Source organism: Agelaius phoeniceus, chromosome 1 (genome assembly GCF_051311805.1).
Source record: "Agelaius phoeniceus isolate bAgePho1 chromosome 1, bAgePho1.hap1, whole genome shotgun sequence".
In the NCBI taxonomy this organism is placed as follows: Eukaryota; Metazoa; Chordata; class Aves; order Passeriformes; family Icteridae; genus Agelaius; species Agelaius phoeniceus.
Window position 1 is genome coordinate 81577251 of NC_135265.1, and position 19239 is coordinate 81596489.

At 40.0% G+C, this 19239-nt stretch overlaps 1 protein-coding gene across 11 annotated transcripts in view; it reads left to right on the plus strand.

Annotated features, from left to right (window-relative positions):
* Positions 1-19239, plus strand: part of CTNND2 (catenin delta 2) — a 638012-nt gene that overhangs the window by 389562 nt on the left and 229211 nt on the right. For all 11 annotated transcript variants that reach the window (XM_077182185.1, XM_077182224.1, XM_077182172.1 and 8 more), the window contains one exon: positions 1710-1904. In XM_077182185.1, the coding sequence (XP_077038300.1) occupies positions 1710-1904 (195 nt within the window). The remainder of the gene's footprint in view (positions 1-1709; positions 1905-19239) is intronic.

Sequence of the window (19239 nt, forward strand, 5' to 3'; positions counted from 1 at the left end):
ATATCAACTTTCTGGATAATTGCTGTAGTTATAGATAAAATATTTGGGATTCTTGGCAGACTTTCTAGTAAGGAAAGCAACAGAATTACTTTCAGCAGTGTGCTAATGGCAAATCAGACTGAAAAATGTTTGAAGGGAAAAATATGCAAATAGGGCATTCCACTAAAAACATGCACAAAAGTTGAAAAATTCAGAAGAAAACACGTATATGGCACAAGCTGATTAGAAGAAGGAAAGGGAATAAATTATTCTTTTCTCCAGACAATTTGTATTAAAGTTTAAGTAATGTTGTGTCAGTGTATATTTCTCATTTCCATCCCGTGTTGCTATCTCGTCTTACTTTATATCTGTGCTTTGCATTTAAAAGTATTTAGTGCCTGTTTATGCAACAAAACCACTGCAAACACAATGATTGTGGCAGAGGCTTTCAGCAGGAGTAGCTACACCCGTGGTCTGAGCAGTACAAGCTCAGCCAGTGGAACATCACCTACATCCAGATTTCAGCCTCACAGAACTAGCAGCAAGGGCCAGAATAGTTGTATCTTTGCTTTTGTAAACACTTAAGTAGCATGTTATCGCTTTGTGGTATAGATCTGACATTTGCAAAGTGTCACTTGCATACTTATTGCCTACTTTACTTTATTCTTACCTTCAAAATGTGTAGTGTTTGTACAGCATCCCCATGACTCTTCTTGCCAATCTTGATAACAGACCACAGAGCTGAAGTTACCTGAGTGGCAAAAGGATTGAAGTGACAACTTCAATCACAGCTGGAAATATACAAGTCTCTTTTTTAAATGTTCTAATATAATATGTTCTTAATAGTAGAATAAGAAAATGTTTCAATGAAATCACATTTGATCTTGTTATTTACCAAAAAAAAGGAAATAAGCTGTATCCTTAAAATGTTTTTTTTTCAGGTGTGTTTAATTCATTCATTCTCAGAGGATATTTAAGTTATAGAAAGTCTTAGCATCTTGATTTTTTTTCAAAGCGTTGAAGACAAAATGTTGATAAGGCACAACCATTCTCTTGCTATTTTGAGAAGCATTTGAAAGATCAGCCTTCATGTAAATCTACATCCATTCATCAACTCCAGCTTATTTTATTTGTAGATCTTCAGATATGGGCATAACATGTGAAACTCGTTCTGACTGCTGCTGCTTTTTTCTCCCCAACCCTCCTACCTCCCCCAGTCATGGACCCGTTTAGTTGAGGACATTCCTGGGTTGTACAGCTTTTGCCTTTTCTTGTTTGGTTGGTTTTGTTTGTTGGGTTTTTCTTTTTTTTAATGAGGGGTTGGGGGATTGGTTTGGGTTTAGTTTGGTTTGGGGATTTTTTTGTTTTTTGGAAGGGGGAGAGTTGGGGTTTTTATTCTTTTTTTTGAGAGGACATGGTGGGTTCTTTGGTCTCTGTTTAAGAAGAGATGATATTATATCAATCTCACCAAAATACATAGTTTCCTTGGAAGAAATGGGATTTTTGTGTAGATTCAGGCAGCTGAATGATGCAGCTAAAGGGTTTAAGTGGAGCTGTAGCTGCCCTTGCTTGCTATTTCTATTTGCATGTTGAAAACACTTACTACTTAGCTTTGTTTGGGGATTTTTTTTGTGTTTAAATGCTACTTTAAAGTAAAATTTTAACAGTCAGATCCTGTATTTGTCTCTTGTTTTCTCCCTCTTAAACGTCTCTTCTAAATCTGTTTGCAGCTGGGTCTCGGGCATCTTACAGCAGCCAGCACAGCCACCTTGGCTCGGAGTTAAGGGCACTGCAGTCTCCAGAGCACCACATAGATCCTATTTACGAAGACAGAGTTTATCAGAAGCCCCCTATGAGGAGTCTCAGCCAGAGTCAGGGGGACCCTCTGCAACCAGCACACACAGGCGCATATCGCACTAGTACAGGTAGGTGGATGTAAGCTGCATGATTGTCTTTCTATGAGATATGTAACTTACTCTCTGCTACTAACTCTTCTTCTCTTCCTGATGTGCTTAACCAAATGTATTCTGTGCATGCCAGTCAAATAAAATACCTTTTGCAGATGGCAGCTACCAATAGAACCCCAGATACATGCACAAAAGGGAGAAATCCTTAATGTTGTGCTACATGTACAGTAGGTTAAGCTAATTTGGGGAGGGAGCTTACTCATAAACAGAGAGAAAATACTTCTGTTAATCTAGTATATTGTCTTGGAGAAAGATCTGGTGTCTCTGAAGAAATTGCTAGGATTTTTTTTTGTTTCCAAAGCTATTTTTTGTGTTGCAAATGGACTGCAAAGTTCCTGCCACATAAAGCTAAGTGATTGTTCACTTGCTTTCAAAGTAAATCATAAGTACATTTTCTTCCTCTGTCCCATAGAGCTATGCTTTGGTGTGGGTACACAGACATAAAATTGAACAATAACATAGGGAAAAGCTGTTAGCATCACTGGTTTATCCATAAATAATTATGATTGTCCCTGAACTGCATTGGTGTACAAGTCCTACTTGCAGAATGTCCTCTCAACCAAATGAAATACAGCTGTATGTTGGAACCCACAAATAGATCAAAAATCAACAGGGATATTTATGGTATTTAATGCACAAAATAATTAGAGTATATAAATGCTACAGCCAAAATAGCCTAAAGCAGATGTAGAAGAAACTTGCCTTAGGAATTGTAAGTATTTCTGGTGTTTTATCTTTGCTGTGTTGATCAAAGAGGGAAGATTATGTCCATTTTCAGATCCCTCCTATTTTCATCAAGGAAAAGTTAAGTGCACTTTTCAGAGCAAGATACTTCACTTTCTTTTAAAACTATTTTTTTAAACTTCTTTAAAAAACCCATTTCTCCAAGGGAAAAGCTGGCAGTTTTTGCATGTCCTACTGCCTTCTGCAAGTTTGGGTGTTCAGAGTACCAGAGGAAATCTTAAAAGGAAATTTGGCCAGAGAATTATCTAGAAAAATACCAGTAACAGCTTTATGCTTTTTGAAGAGCACCATTGCACCTTTTCCCTCCTGTTAAAGAAACTATCACAGTCTCAAGTTTTGTATAGAATCACACATGGATATGAGGAAAAATTACTATTCTTTGCATGAAAGGGAGAAAAACCTTGCTTGTATCAGTGAGTTGTGGAGGCAGTGGTAGTGATTGAAACTACTGTTTCTGTTGAACTTTAAGCCTTCTGTTCCACCTGTGGCTGCCACATATTGCCTATATGATGCTCTTTTCTCAGACGTGCCCTGAAGAGGGTTTCTTGTTCTGCTTGCAAATTATCCCTTTGGTTGTCTGTGCTGAAGTAGCAGGCTGTCTTGTGACTGTACTGCTCACAGCACCTCAGTAAGGAAGGAAACCTAGTCAACACAGATAACAATTACAGTGAATTAAACTGGGGCACAGGATGTTAGTTGGTTACATATGGAGATGGGTTTTCAAAAGGAAAGAGAAAAAATTTAAAAAAGCAGAAACATCCCCTGTGAAGATGAGTTTTGTTTTGCCACTTGGGATGTGGATTTGAATGTTGCTGCAGGCTCCCTCTGAAGAAAGACCCCATCAGTCCAGCTTTGTGTTGGGTTGATCCTCCCATGCCTTCCACCCTGCACCTCTATCATCAGGGTCAGGGGAAATGCGAGCAGATGGATGTGTGCCAGTCCAATCACTCTGTTGCTCTGTTGGTAGCTGTCAACTTTTCACACAGCCAGGCTGAAGAGCTGTCTGTGCTCAGAGGGAATTTTGAGCTGGATTGGATCAGCTCTCAGACTCCTGCCTGTAGCACAAATACCAACAGGAACATATCCTTTCTGATAGAGACCATACAATTTTTTTCAAATTAACAGAAAGGAGGGAAAGGAGTTCAAGTTTGCATATATTTTTTTTCCTTTATTGGGTTTTCATAAGTATTGATTTTTATTTTTTTTATTTTATTTTAGGACTAGATTGCTATTTGGTGTAAGATATGGGGGGGGGGGGGGGGGGTAGATTACTGTGTACTCCGTGAAGATACGTGCCAAGGATTCATGGCCTGTATATTCTGTGTACATGAGTCATGGCAGAGTGGGGAGCTTTAAAACTTCAGAGCGCTCCTTCGTACACCATAGTTCACACCCTTTGTGTATGACAAAAATAGCATTAATCATGATGATGATGATGCATGCTTTTCCACATCTGAAGAAAGAAAAGGGAAGACAAAGATGTTGTCCAAAGGATTTTTCTCTGCAGCTGACACTGCCCATTGAAAATAAAAATTAAGTTAGTTTTACTTGCAAGCCATTTAATTTTTTTTTTTAGTAGGGTTTCTTTTTGGTTGATTTTGGTTTGGATTTTTTTTAGTTTTGTTGTACTTTGTGGGGTTTGAGGGGATTTTTATGGGGTTTTTCTTTGGTTTGTTTGTTTGCTTTTAAAGAGCATTATTCCTAAATTTGAAAATTTCACTTACTTTGGAAAAGTAACCAAGAATGGTTACTTACTATAGACATCACCTCTTTCTATTTTATGAGCCCTTAAATACATATTACATTCAAGAATGTTTACACAACTGAGGATAAAGAGTTTTTAAACCCTCTCAAGAGTTTTTCATCTTCTAGGTGAATGAACATTCAGTAAGCAAAATACAATAAGCTAAAATTTCTCTATTGCGTGAACTAAATTGTTTGTTCTATATAATCATTGTTTTTTAGGTGATGTTTAGGTTCTTAACTTTAGTATTTTCTTTGTATTTCACTTGAGAATGAAATGCTTGATGATAGTTCTGCACTACATACTGCAGAAGGTACAAAACAAGTCTGAACATCTCCCCTAATACCTTTAGAGATGATGAATTCTTCAAAGAATCACTGAATGGTTTGTTCAGAAAGGGACCTTAAAGATCATCACATTCTGTCTTCCCTGGCACTGGCAGGAAACCTTTCACTAGACCAAGTTGCTCAGAGTCCCATCCAGCCTGGTCTTGAGGATTTCCAGGGATGGGGAGTCCACAGCTTCTGTGGGCAACCTGTTCCAGTGCCTCACCACCCTCAGCATAAAGAATTTCTTCCTCATATCTTATCTAAACCTATCCTCCTTTAGTTTAAGGCGATGCCCCCTTGTCCTGTCACTTAGTGCTCTTGTGAAACGTCACTCTCCAGCTCTTGTAGGGCCTTTTCAGGTACTGAAGGGGGCTCTAAGGTCTTCCTGGAGCCTTCTCTAGGCTGAGCAGCCACAACTCTCTCAGGCTGTCTTTGCAGGAGAGGTGCTCCAGCCCTCTGAGCATCTTGGTGGCCTCCTCTGGGCTTGCTCCAGCAGTTCCCTGTCCTTCCTGTGCAATGGACCCTGGAGCTGGATGCAGCACTGCAGATAGGGTCTCAGCAGAGTAGAGGGGCAGAATCCCCTCCCTGGCCCTCCTGGCCATGGTGCTTTGGATGCAGCCCAGGACACGGTTGGATTTCTGGACTGCAAGCACAAATTGCCAGGTCATGTTGAGCTTTTCATCCATAAACACTCCCAGGTCTGTCTCCCCAGGTCTAGTCTTGTTCCATTCTCCAGCCAGCCTGTACCTGTGGTGTAAATTATAACTGGGTGTGTTACTGTCATGCTGTCTAAGCTAAAAATAATGTTTCAAATTTGACAGCAGTAGCTGTAAAAGCTCTTTTGGTTGTTAAGCTTTTACTTAACAATCCCTTTTGCTCTTCAAAGGGTAATGCCTTCTCTCATATAAAAAGTACCAGCCCAGACTTTTGCACTAAAAGCAATAAGTGTGAAATTTTCCTTTTGAAATGGGAAGCCTCAAAGGATGTGCTTGGAGGGAGCACTCAGACACAATACAAAAAGCAAATTAATTTATTTACTGAATAGCAACTTACAGCTTGTATTTGTAACTCAACTAAATAACACTAATAATTTTTGTTCAGGCAGGTTTGTTACTGATTTTCCTCATAAACCTAAAGGTTTTGAATTATTCATATAGGAGAGCTAAGCTTTTTTGATGGGATGTTTACATGAACACTGATGGAATTTGAAGAGGGCTGTTAATTAAGAGGGAGGAAGGGTTGCCTTTCAGCCAGAGTGGCACATGGAATCAATGATTGTTTGCTTATTTGCAGAATTAGAATTTTGAACTAGAGGTTTAGTCTATAGTTATTGACATTTAATCCTTGTCAAACATGAAACCAGGCAAAACAGGCAAAATCACACTATTTTGAAGCCTGGGATTTCTGTAGCTGCCATGAGGACAAAGCATCCTCACTGTTATGGTTGTGGGCTGTCAGTGCTGAGCTCAGGAGCACAGCTTTGTCAGCTGTGGGGTCTGTGTGAACAGTTGTCATCACCCTCCAGAGGCTGGCATCACTGTCTGGAAGCTCATGCTTCTGTTGTGCTCCCTCAGAGAAACAGATGAGCCCTCTTCTGTAAAAAGGATGTAATTTCCAGATAAAGTTTGTAAAAGCCTTGAAGAGTAATATCCCCAGTGGTCTGGGGGGGGGGGGGGGGGAGATGAGAAATGGGAGAGCTGTGCTTGCTCTGAACTCTCTACAAAGAGCGACTTTATCAGATGAAGTAAGTGTTGCTGTGTAAGAGCACTGGTGCTGCTGGTAAACTGTGAGCATTTAGATCTTAAAACCTGCTGAGGTCTTTAAACCATGCTTTAAGAGCACTCACTGGTTTCAGGGGCTGCAGGGAAATACTTTTGACCCCAGCCTTACAAAAGTGACAAGGATGCCCTGGAGGAGTGAGCCTGTCCTCCTCAGCTCTGTGAAGGGCACCTGAATCTTGCTGGCATCAGGACAACCCTGGCAGCCTGGGTAAAAGCTTAGGGAGAGTCTCAGAATGCACACAACTTGAGAATGGTCTGTCTCAGTCCCCAGAAGGTCACCATAGGGAAAGTGTTGTGACACAGTTCAGTTGTAGTTGAATGGACTTCAAAGTCCAGCAGCTTCATGTGGTTCCACAACCACTTGGTGCTCGTTGGAGTGCTGGGTGCACGGAGCTGAGCTGCCTCCTTGATGGAGACAGGGCATGCAAGGTACTGCAAAGACTGTTCTGAGAGCATTAGGAGAATGAGGAGTCTGTGATTGATCTGCTGAAATTAAAGAGAACCCTGAAAGGAAGGATTAATTGAAAGGAGGTTGGATAGTAGAAGGCTAAGCAGTAAAAGTTTTATTGTCTCTGAAGAGTCACTTAGGGTGGGATCTGCAGGGCTCATCAGGCATGCTCTTGCAATGGGTTACCTGTCGGGGAACATGTTTGTGGCAGGTGCATACTGCAGCACTTCCTGCTACCTTCAGAGGTGCCCAGTGTCCCTGTGTGTGCAGGCAGCTGCCAGGCTGCCCTCAGGCTTCTCTGACAGCCTCCATTCCTTCAGGCCAGGTCCATCTCCCTGAGATTCCTCCCACTGATGCTTGAGTGCTTCCACTAGTACACCAGCACCTCTGAAGATGTCTGTTCCCAAAAGCTGTGCTGCCACAGGCTGCACCACTTCCTGGGCATCATGGCACAGTGATCCAAGAGAAGAGGCCTGTGGAATTATGTGAACTTGCACGCTGGGTTTCTGTGTGGAGGAAGAATGCTGACTGGAGAGCTGTTAACAGCCAAGGCAGCTGCTTTTCAAAGGAAAGAGTTATCTGCTGCTCCTGGCCATTTGCCAGTGGCAAGGATAAACACAATATTTCATTGTCCTTTGATGCAGCTCAGGAAAAACTGCCAAAGGTGAGAATTGCCATTGTGTATCTGGACAGATGCTCTTGTCCTCTTTCTCTGCCTTCCATCCCACTCCTGCCTCGTACTTCATTTGCTGAAGGAAGTGTCTGCAGCAAGGATGCTTTATCTCAAGTGCTGCTTGAAGTAATGTTGCATTTCTCCTGTAAAGGTGTGTTTTGCTTTAGTAGGGTAGAAGCAGGGTTTGTTTCTGGAGTCCAGTCTTTCTTCATGGACTAGATGCTGCTGGAGGGATGGGAAGAGGAGCCAGGTGGCAGTGGCAGCATTTGCTGCTTCATGCCTGCTGCTCTTGGGCTGGGCTTTTGCTGTCCTGGAGTTTAGGCAGTGTCCAAGGAGAAGGTATACAAGAAAACTTAGTCCTTTTTAGACAAGAAAACCTAGTCCTTCTTCTGTCACTGGGCTGATGGCTTTCTCACAACATGACTGAGCTGCCTCCTTGTTCTGTCTGATGAGGTGTCTGTGGTGAGGATCATGTCTCTATTCATGACCTAAAGAAGTAGGAGGGAGAAACCAAATGCCCATTTTTCTTCTGCTCCAGGCAGGAACAGCCCAATCAAAACAAATTGTACTCCTTGTTTGAGTTTGTTTTTTTGCAGGGAAGGGACATTACTAGTTTTGGTTCTTGGGAGTGTTGAAATGGCTCTGACCTCCACCTCTTCTCATTTGCTTTGCACAAGTGAAGTGGGGCAGTCCAGGTTCTCAGAGCCAGGTTCATGTGTCATTTGCCCCTGCTCCCTGGGGACTCCCTCCCTCTGTGAAAGGCCTGACCTCTTCAAACTTCCATCTCACTGACCGGGTAGACAGAAGTCTGGCATTGTGGAGTGGCTCCTGGAAAGCTGCACTGGCCACCATCTCCTTGCCTCTGCCCTGCCCTCCCTCTGCAGCTGGCCTGGTGGGGCAGAGACCATGCCTTGTCCTGGGAGGGAGTGCTGCTCTGGTGTCCCATGGCCTTGCCTTGCCAGCAAGGGAGCCAGAGGTCTGTGGGAACAGTTAATTGCTGAGTAGGTCCAAGGAATGTTTTTTTAACAGATTTTTACAGCAAGGATGGAGGAGGGTGTTGCATGGGCTTCTTAATGCTGCTTTGAAATACCCAAGGGCTTCATTTGCTACATGTTTTTTATGATGGTCCAGCTTAGCCTTTCTTTGGTTCTCAACATTTTGTCATGTCTCTTACCTCCTTTGTTGCCCTGTACAAAAGGAGAATGAGGCTACAGAGGATGCATGAAATGAGCCAAAGTACATCATCTTCACAAGATCCTGAATATTTGTCTTGGTAATTAATAAAGTAGTGAATATCTTTGAAATTTTTAGAAGTCATTATTTCAATGTGTATTTTTTACGTATTGTGAAGTAATTTTCAAATGCTCAAAAATTTGACATATGAAAAATTTAGATGTCTGAATCCCTTAGAGTGATTTACTCTTCATTCAAGAACAGTTAAGCTACTTTATTGCAGGTGTGTTTTATCACAAATGGATTGTGTTTTTCTGTATGCTTTTACAGATAAATTGTTCTTGAACCATTTTTAAGGTTTTAAACCTTAATATTTTGACCTTTGAAATTTGTTGGGATTTTTTAGTGGTTATGAAATAGTTTAAAACAGAATGATAGTCATAGAATAGATTGGGTTGCAAGGGGCCTCCAAAGATCCTGTAGTCCAAACCTTCTGCAGTAGGGAGAGACTTCTTCAACCAGACCAGGCTGTGCAGAGCCCTGTCCAACCTGACCTTGAATGTCTCCAGGGATGGGCCATCTACCACCTGCCTCTGGGCAGCCTGTTCCAGTTGCTCCTTTACAACCTTCATTGTAAACAAAGTCTTCCTTCTTTCTAGCCTCTGTTTAAAACCATTGCCTCTTGTCCTATTGCAGCAGCCCTGCTAAAAGGTCCCTCCCCAGATTTATTTCAGGCCTCCTTCAGGTACCCTTTCAAGTCTCCCTGAAGCTTTCTCTTTTCCAGGCTGAACAACCCCAACTTTCTCAGCCTCCCATCATCAGAGAGGCACTCCAGCCCTCTGACCATCTCTGTGGCCCTCCTCTGGCCCATCTCTAACATGTCTGTGTCTTTCTTATGCTGAGCTGGCTGCAGCACTCCAGGTGGGGTCCCACCAGAGCAGCTTAGGTGGGGAGAATCCCCTCCCTCACCCTGCTGCCTGTGCTGCTGTGGATGCAGCCCAGGATACAATTGGTTTCTCGGCTGTGAGTGCCCATGGCTGGGTGGTGTCCAGCCTCTCATCCGCCCCCAGGTCCTTCTGGGCAGGGCTGCTCTTAATCCCTTCATCCCCCAACCTGTATTTATACCACAGGTTTTCTGCACCTTGCATTTGATACTCAAATTCAGATTATATCTGAAACAAACAAAAGGGGAGTTTTTTTAAGCTTTACTTGGAGATATATATTGTTGATGGTCCCTTGGTAACTTGTTTGTTATTAGCTGTTTCAAATCAGTGAAGCTGTCTTATGGTTTAAACATGCTGAAGAAAATTTAGAGAATTAACACAGCATGAAATAAAATGAGACTATGTAAAATGACATTGAGGCACTGCAATTTTAGTGTCATGATGAATCACATACAGAGGGTTTAGTTCAGTTTTCTGCACCTGTAAGGTGTGCAAGCATAACTTCAGCTTTGGGAATCAGAAGTCTGATCCTTGCATATCACTAGTGGCAGTTTCCAAAGGCACTTCATATCCCAGTAAACGGACAGTTACCCTTTTTCAGGTTAAGTATTGCTTTTCAGCAGGGAACTGGAATTTAGTTAACCAGATGTATCACTTCTAATTCCATAGACTTCAGATTAATGAGTCAAAGGAATCTAAAGGGGCTTAGAGGAGGAAAAAATCATGTATACAAGCAGTTAGATATTTTCAGGTTCTTACAGGGGGCACCAGTGAGTTCATTGGTACAGTAATTAATTTCAGAATGTGATCTAGCTGTTAATGAAAAGTTACCCGTTACATGCTCTTTCCTGTATTACAAATACTTGATTTAAAAGAAAAAGGGAACTTTGGTTTCAATTGTACAGTTTTCTTTATTTGTCTCTAAAACTCTCAGTTCAGGGGAAAAGGAGGAGCAACAAAGATATCAGCTTTCACTTGCCCCATTTAGATTAAACCCTTTGTCCTTTATGCTGCTTCTCAAATCTGTATTTAATTTTTCATTCTTCCTGATCTAAAAGAGTTAGACTATAAACACCAAATATTGCTTCTTTCTGCTCAGATGGTGGCTTTTTTTCTGGCTGGGGGACAGGTTGTTTTGTTGTGTCATAAGCTGCTGTCTATGGATGTGCTGTGATGGCACAGCTGTAGATTAATTGAGGATCATGCTGATAAATCACACAGCATGGAGTTCTGGCTATAGGACATAATGTTTTCAGAGAAATTAAAAAGAAGAATTACTCCTACAACTGCATCTCTTTCAGTTTGGTAATGTTGTGATAATAGACCTGTACTCCTAACTGACATCCACTTGATAACATTGTTTTGGGAGAGAGAATTATAGGAAGCAAGCAGGGAACAAATCTTCAGTACAAAGTAAATTGAGCAGAAAATACCTTAGTAATCTGTATAAAGAATAACAAATCACCTCAAAGCAATACAAAGTCATAATCTCATTTCATTTGTCAGATCCAGGTTCACTCATATAGTCCTACCTGTGTTATAGTCTTGCATATATGTTTTAGGTGACATTTTTTTCTTCTATGAGAAAGGATTTTCTATTTTATTTCCTTCCTATTAAAAACTTGGCAGAGGAATAACGAAATGCGCTATTTTCAACTTCAGCAGTATCCTGTGGACAGGAATGGAGAGGGTGGGGCCAGAGGTTAAAACCCTACAGAATCACTGAAATCTGAAAGCAATATCCACCTCCTTATAGTGCAGAAGCATTTTCCAAATAAAACAGTTGTAGTTTCAAAGTACTGAGCCCATGATTGGGTTCTGTAGAGGAATTGCATCTATATGAATACAGACAAGATTTTACCACTCAGAATAGAAACCTTTTAGAATGGTTAGTATCCATGACTTCTTTCCTGTGTCCCATGAGCAAGATACCTCCAGAGACTTGTATTTTATTCCATATATTTTCTTGTATTCTTCTATTTCCACAGAAGAATGACTTGTAACATGTCTGAACATTTCTCAGGTGCCCCTTGACTTTTGCCACCTATTGAGGGAGAGCTGTGATTATAAAATCTTGCTCAGGGGAGTACATACTCTGTAAATCTCATCTGCCACTTCTGAGAAAATACAGTGTTTGTGCCAGAAACTGTAGGTGTATTTGTCATCTATTTACTGTACAGGTGTAATCTCTCTTTAAAGATTCATCACATTAGATTTAAGTCATGCAGGACACCCATTCTCATTTATATAATTCAGTGTTGCATAGAAATGCAGGGTTGTCATTAATGAAATAAAAATTCAATTCAAACACCTTTCATAAATCTCATTCTTGTAAATCTTTGCTGAAGGAAAACACTGCTGTGCCTCAGGTAACTACCCAGTCATGTCTTTAGGATGACTAAATCTTTTGTTAGAGGATCATTCCTTCTGCATATTACATTTAAAGGCACTCTTAAAAATCACCAGCCCATAATTTTTTTTTTTTACTCACGCTGTACTCTATCTCTTTTTTCTTAGTATAAGACTGGCTACTTTTAGAACTATCCCTTTGTCATAATTTAAGCAGTTCACATGTGGTTTTTCTGAGTACAAGTATACAAATAGAGTAGTTTTTACTTAAATGTATTCAACAACTTTTAAACTATCATTTGCAGAAGTTAGGTTAATGATTCGGGTGAACATACCACGTGGTCTGGCACTGGAACACAAATGTGATTACCTTAATAACAAAACAACTGTCTATTCCAGAGTGGAAACTACCAATTAAAATAGCTGAAGTTTATTAGGATGTTCTAAGAAATACCATTTAGTAGCCACTTGACTACTGAGGATTACAGTGCCCTAAATAAGGAAAACTCAAAATATGAAGGAGAAGATGTCCATGTGCTTGATGGCTGTAGCATGATGCAGTGCAGTCTGTTAATCTGTTATTGTCTCATACTATTTATATATATTTTTTATATATTAAGTGTGACTTCTGTCCGTGTGTTCAGCTTTATGCTGGCCAGATGGATGGGAAACTTCAGAAATTTCAAGAGAATGTTCTTTTAGGAGTGAAAGCAGAGATTTAGTTGCAGTAGGCTCATTTATGTGCATCAGCGTGGTCTGTGTGGATTTGCTGTGATTGGGTCATTTTGTCCCACGCACAGAATGTGAAATCATGTATTACTGCAAAGAGGAGGAAAGTGATGTATATGTCTCCTATATTGTGCCATTGCTCAGGGTTGAATTTTATCTCTAGGGAGGAAATTCCCATGATGAATTTTAGTATGTCAAATTCTGGAAGGGCAGTTGTTGATTTCTCTGTTTAAATGCTCATGTAACAAATGAATTAAACAGCATGTTCTTCCTAAACTGAGGGATGGAGCTGAGAGAGAGGACACAATCTGAGAAAAGATCTTGGCAATAACGTTTTCAGCAGCCAAAGTTGGCATCTGATTATCACATTATGTGTACGCACCATTTTTTACGTGCAGAGCAGCATCACTGAAACATGGTAGGAGCTGAACCTGAGATTGAAAGTTACATATATTACTGAGATTAAAATCTGGCAGATTTAAAATGCAGTCAGTTCCTGGAGGTGGAAAGGAGTGTTATATTTCTTAATACTGATAACTTGAAAAATGAGGCTTCTCCTCTGTTTAGTTGTAAACAAGGAAGTCGTTCCAGCCTTGAACTGGAAATCTGAAATAATGAAAATATATAGTTGAAATTCTAACATCTGCATAAAACCCTGGTGTCCACTTGGACTATGTGGATTTTAAAATTATGCTTTAACTATATGTGCTTTTGAGATGCAGGCTGTGTTACTGTGTTGGACACCCTGTAACTCTGAAACCTCCTGTTGGTAAATGACTGGAGGAAAGGATGTAGAATTGGAGAAGGTTATGGGTGGGGGGGATGTGAGATGGGGCACAGCACTGAAGCCTGTGACAAACCCAGCTGTGGAAGAGGCTGCATTCAGGTTTGGACTTGAGGCTTCTCTGAAGACTCATTAAAAGCACTGTTTCAAAATTAGCTTGGGCAGGAACTCACTCATCTCAGCCACTATATCTGTTGAATTGAAATACAGGTTTCTAAAATACAAATTCTGTCACCATTGCTGCTCACCGAATTACTTCATCTACCTGTTTGTGCATTAGCATTTGCTTAGAAGTACAAAAATCTTTATAGATTACTTCATTCATTAAGTCATTTGCTTTTCTTGCCAACCCTGGTGGTACCAGGTGATTTCAGATTAACACCAGCTAATCACCTAATGAACCCATAAGTAAAATAATTAGTAGTAAATAAATATCATGTCTAAATTGGCAATGAAGAGAATCATTTCATGATTTTCCATGCTGAGGTTTAGGCAGTGCCAGTTACACAACTTCCCCCAACAGAAAAAAAAAGAAAAAAGGAACTAAGACACAATGTGAGAGTGGGCAAACTGATGTGGAACAAGATAGACAAAAGCCTTCAAAGTGCCCAGGTAACAGCTGCAATGTAAAGAGAGGAATAGCTCAGAAACCAAGGAAGCAGTATTTGCAGTATTTTCTTTGACTGACTCTTATGGCATTATAGAATAAACGTCAGTTTCTAAGCAAAGGAGTGTTCAGCCTTACTGTTACAATTAGTGTTAGATCTAAAGAACACTCTTAGAAAATGGAACTGAAAGGACACCTCAGTGCAGTAGCAAGTTCAGTTCTTCAGTCTTCAAAGATTGTCCATTTTTGTGTTGAAAGACTCATTGAACACAATATACAGAGCACAAGTGATGTTTCCTTGGTTTCTCTGAAAAAAGGAATTCTTCTGCAAAAGAACAGCTTGTAGATATTGCAGTGGTAAGGAGATGATTGGTTGGAGTGTACACTCACTTTGAATATGTTCATGACCTTCATTAGGATTAGTACTTTACAGCTGCCAGCAATAGCAATGAGCCTATTAAATAATTCAGAGAAGCCCTGAGTATTTCCCATAGCAGTGACAGCGTAGCAGCTAAACAGCCACCTGTGGTTGTGGTTTTTAAGATGGGATGGAAAAGTGAGAAAAATATAAATCTCCTGTGATGGTATCTAGTAGACAGGGATGTTGCCTTGACAAAAAGGCTTCCTCCTCACCATGTCATGAAAACATCTGATGATTAAAATATTACTGAATACCTACTTACACCAGCTTGTAGACATGCTAATTACAAGTAGGTGTGACAGCTAGGTGTAACCAGTACTTGAGGAAATTATGACTAACATGTTTGTGGGTGGAAAAGAGGCCTTTTTTGCTATGCACCATCCTGTTCTGTATTAATTTTTTTAGTCTGCTTGCATTTCCCTTGTACATTGTGCTGTGTTCCCTTAAAAGATATCCTTGTGCAGCAGGGAGACCTGTTTGCCATGACCAGCTACTTAAAGCATGGAGCTGAGCATGGGGAAGCTGACTGGAGGGAAGGAGGTTGTATTTCCCCTGACTTACACAAAATAGGAGCATCTGGAGCCCACAGAAAGAATTAGGCAGAACAATCCTGGAAGCCCTAAAGGGCTGATGTGTTTGAAATCAAAGGCTGGCTGGCCGGTGAAGAGCCCATCTCATGAGGATGCAAAGGAAGATTTGCTGAAAAGTCCTTTTCATTTGTCCCTGGCTGAGAATTTTGATTGCAAGAAAAACTAGATAGGACAAAATAAAGAGTGCAGAAAAGTGAGGGAGGAACGAATGGAAAACAAGAGAAATAGAAAGCTGTAGTAGTTTTCACAGTGTTTCTTCTGGTTTGAGTATTGGAAGTCACATAGCAAAGATGTCAGCCTCCAGAGAACTCCTTTGGTATTTGGTATTTGCAGAAGGTCCTAAATATTTTAAATCTAAACTGAAGCCTTGTATCTTGAAATCCTGTAGTGTTGGCTTTTTTGTTTTGTTTTGTTCTCACTTTGCATGTCTGAAGTAAAAAACCTGCATGTGCATGTGTATTTTTGAGCAGAGGATATGATAGTGCCTTTATCAAATCTTGACAGCATTAGAGGTAGTTGATAATACCAAGTACAGGGAAGGATTTTTCCCCTCTTTCAGGAAATATTTTCAGTTTCCCTCAACCACGTATTTCTCTAAAATTTTATACTTCCCATGTGGAAAAATGCTCCTAAAAGTAACATCTAAGCAAGTTATTATTAGTAGTATCTATTATTTTTATATGTAATACCATGCACCTTGAGCAGTATTAAAATTGAATGTTTGTGCTTGTTCCTTTGGATTGCCAGTTTGCTACTAGGTTGATTAACATTTATTTTCTTAAACTTCTATTCCAAAAAGGCTGGTATATGCCTTAAAACACTCATTTCAGCATTTTGAGTTAAAGCGTTTGTGTGTCCCAAGCTTGATGAGTTTTTTTCATAATTGACAGAGAAGACACTTGTTATTTTTATGGTATATTAGGTGGGAAAAGGATCTGCTTTATAAATCTTCTTATAAATTTGGTATCAACAGAATGCACTGCATTTGTGTAGTTTATGAACTCATGGTGGGATGGTGGACATACTTTGCACTGATAAGATATCTCACTGGGATCCAATTTTCAACTTTCACGAAAGGGTATAAATCAACTGCAAGTGCAAATCAGTGAAGAAAACAAAGGGAGAAAACAAAGAAAATAATTTTGAAATCTCCATGAAAGAAACTAGGAGAAGGTTAGCACAGGAATTGAATGTCTAATATCAAATAATAATAAGAAAAAATTACAAGGTAATAACTGCAAATCAAACAGCAGCATCAGTGAGGTAATTTCAGCAAGCAGGTGTAGCAAGATAATTCTCATTAATGAGTTTATAATTTTTGAAGGTATGATCTTTGTTATGTTAACTTGGCAAAATGTCCTTTGGCTTCTAGAAAGTCTGAACTTTTTGGCAGTTCATGTGCCAACTTGGTCTCCCTAAGATACTCAGGTATGGTGCAATAGTATCCCTGCCTAGATCAAGGTGTTCTTGCTTTTTACATTAGTGGTTCCTAACATCAGCCACAGATGTGAGAAGAACATTCAAAAGCTGAAAGTTAGCTTGTGAGTATCACATTATGAGCATATTTAGTGAGACACCTAAATTATCAGCATTGATATTACAGTTGTGATATTTAAATTATAAAGACTGGCTTTTCTATATGCTGTTTCTGCAATCAAGAGAACAATAATTAGGGCATATATCAGGTTTTCAGAGGGTTTTCATTATATTTAACAGGGGCTTTTCTCTTTGACAAGCATTTGTAAGAACATACTAAATGCTGTGTGGTACTCCAGATATTCTATTTACTGGGTATGTGATTTTGGTTGGAGTAGTGAGGGGCTGAGATGATACAGTATCTTTTAGGTATTAATGACATGACAAATTAAAGCAAGATCTTAAACGTTTAGGGGACAAACTGAGATCACTGAGACTGTGGTGCTTGATTTGCAATGTGAAATGCTCACTTGGAAAATTCTAATTTCAGAAATTCTCAGTGAAACCCTTTTCTCAACCCAAAATTAAAATTCTCCCTTTCAAGGACAGTTCTTATATTGAAGTTTAAATATTGATAATATACAGAGATTTACTGGCCTACAACTGAGCATGTCATTTTTTGTGCTGGGTCTTTGCTGGCTGCAGCACAGAGTGCGTGCCATGGCTTTCCCTCCAGCAGGAGCCAGCCTCAGCTGCAGGTCAGGGACTGTGCAAGCCCTTCCTGTGTGTCTGGAGTGGGGCACTTGGCAGGGGAGGTCAGGTCCCAGTCACCCTCTCCTTGTGTCTCTGCAAGGCCACTGTGCTGAGCAGGAGCTGTGGGAAGGCCAACCAGTGCAAAAGGAGCAAGCAGAACTTCAGAAACTTACCTGACATCAGAATCCACTGAATTTCCAGGTAAATTTCTAAAAAATGAGGAGAGCAGTCACTGTTGAAAGCAGTGTTTTCACTTAGGTAAGACACAATACCGGATAAATAAGGTTTCGAGTTCTTCTGCTTATTTGATTTTAATCTTGATCTCCTTGTGAGTTTTGGGACTTTGAAGACCCGAGGAAGGTCTGGTTTTGTGGACACCTTTACCTTCAAGCTTCACAAAACTAAACCTGCTTCTTCACAGTGTGGTTATGAGTTTTGGTTTTACCTTTATGTAGAGGCAGAATAGGGTCAGCGGTAGACACAGGGAAACAACATGGTTTGGCCATGATTCTGCTTCAGCCAGGCCAGATCTCAGGCTGGTGAGAGAGGGAAAGACAGCCAATTTCTCCAGAAACATTCTGTTGCAATTCTTTTTTGTTCCTCTCTTCCCTTGCTGGGGCAAACCCCCTCTCCTTGTCAGCTCACCTAAACTGACCTGGTTCTGGTCAAACTGTGTCTGGCTTGGATTTGACAGGACAGTCAAAGGCAAAAGTTAGAGAAAGGGCTGTCTTCAATTGACAAACAGGTTAAAAGGTTGCATGACCATCTGCAAATGTACCTGGTGTGTGAATGCTTTCTGGTTCAGTCCTGATGTGTGTCTTCTGGATGCCCTGTGCTCAGAGAAGATTTACTGTGCTGGGTGAGGAAATCAACTTCTAAATCTGTTTCATTAGACATAATCACTCTGGCTTTGCTGTTTGAATAGCTAAATAGAAGGGAGATCTCAATAGTTTGCCATAGCCTAAAAGAGCCACAGTTCACTCAGTAGGTTTGGCTGCCAAAGGGTTTTGTTTAAGCAAGGGAAGTATATTGTAGAAGATGATTTTCTTCAGTTTTAGATACACTTATTTTTGTAAAAATGTCTGCTAAAGCATAACCCATGTGCAGTCAATGACAGTGGATGTAGTCAAGTTAGAGGTAGAAGTAGTTCTAATGTGTAGTTGTTTGGGTTTTTTGTTTTTGTTTTAATTGATCTGGGTAACACAGTTCAAATAAACACAATTGTGAATGTTTAAGTCATAGATTTGTCTCATTCTCATATTTTGAATGTGGCATTTCTGTGTTCATAGTGATAAAATTCAAAAGGAAGTAGCAGTCTACTAGGAAGGTAATTTGAGAAATGAATCAGAGTGACTTGATAAGCTTGTAGGTGTTAGGATGACAGCCAGTTTCAGTTTATATAAATACCTATTTTGATAACAAGACAAAGGAGAAAATACAAAGAAAACTTTTCAAATAATTTAAAAACAAACATGATTTTCATTGAACTGTCTTGCAAAGAAGATGAAGGAAATACAGTGGAATATTTTGCAAAGCAATAAACATTACAATGAAGTTCTTGTTTTCAGCAGTATTGGTGTAGAGGTTTTTGCAATTCCCCATACAATTTGTCAAAAGGTGCTAGCATATTCTATGGAATGACAGTGCTTAAGAATATGCTATGTCAGTACACAATTACATTTTCTCTTTTTCACTTGAAAATATTTCTAGTATTTTCTCTAACTTGTTTTATTACTCTTTTTCTTACAAGGCACCTGATTTTGGTTTTGAACTCTGTATTTTCTGTTAAAATGTTATGTTTGTCTTTC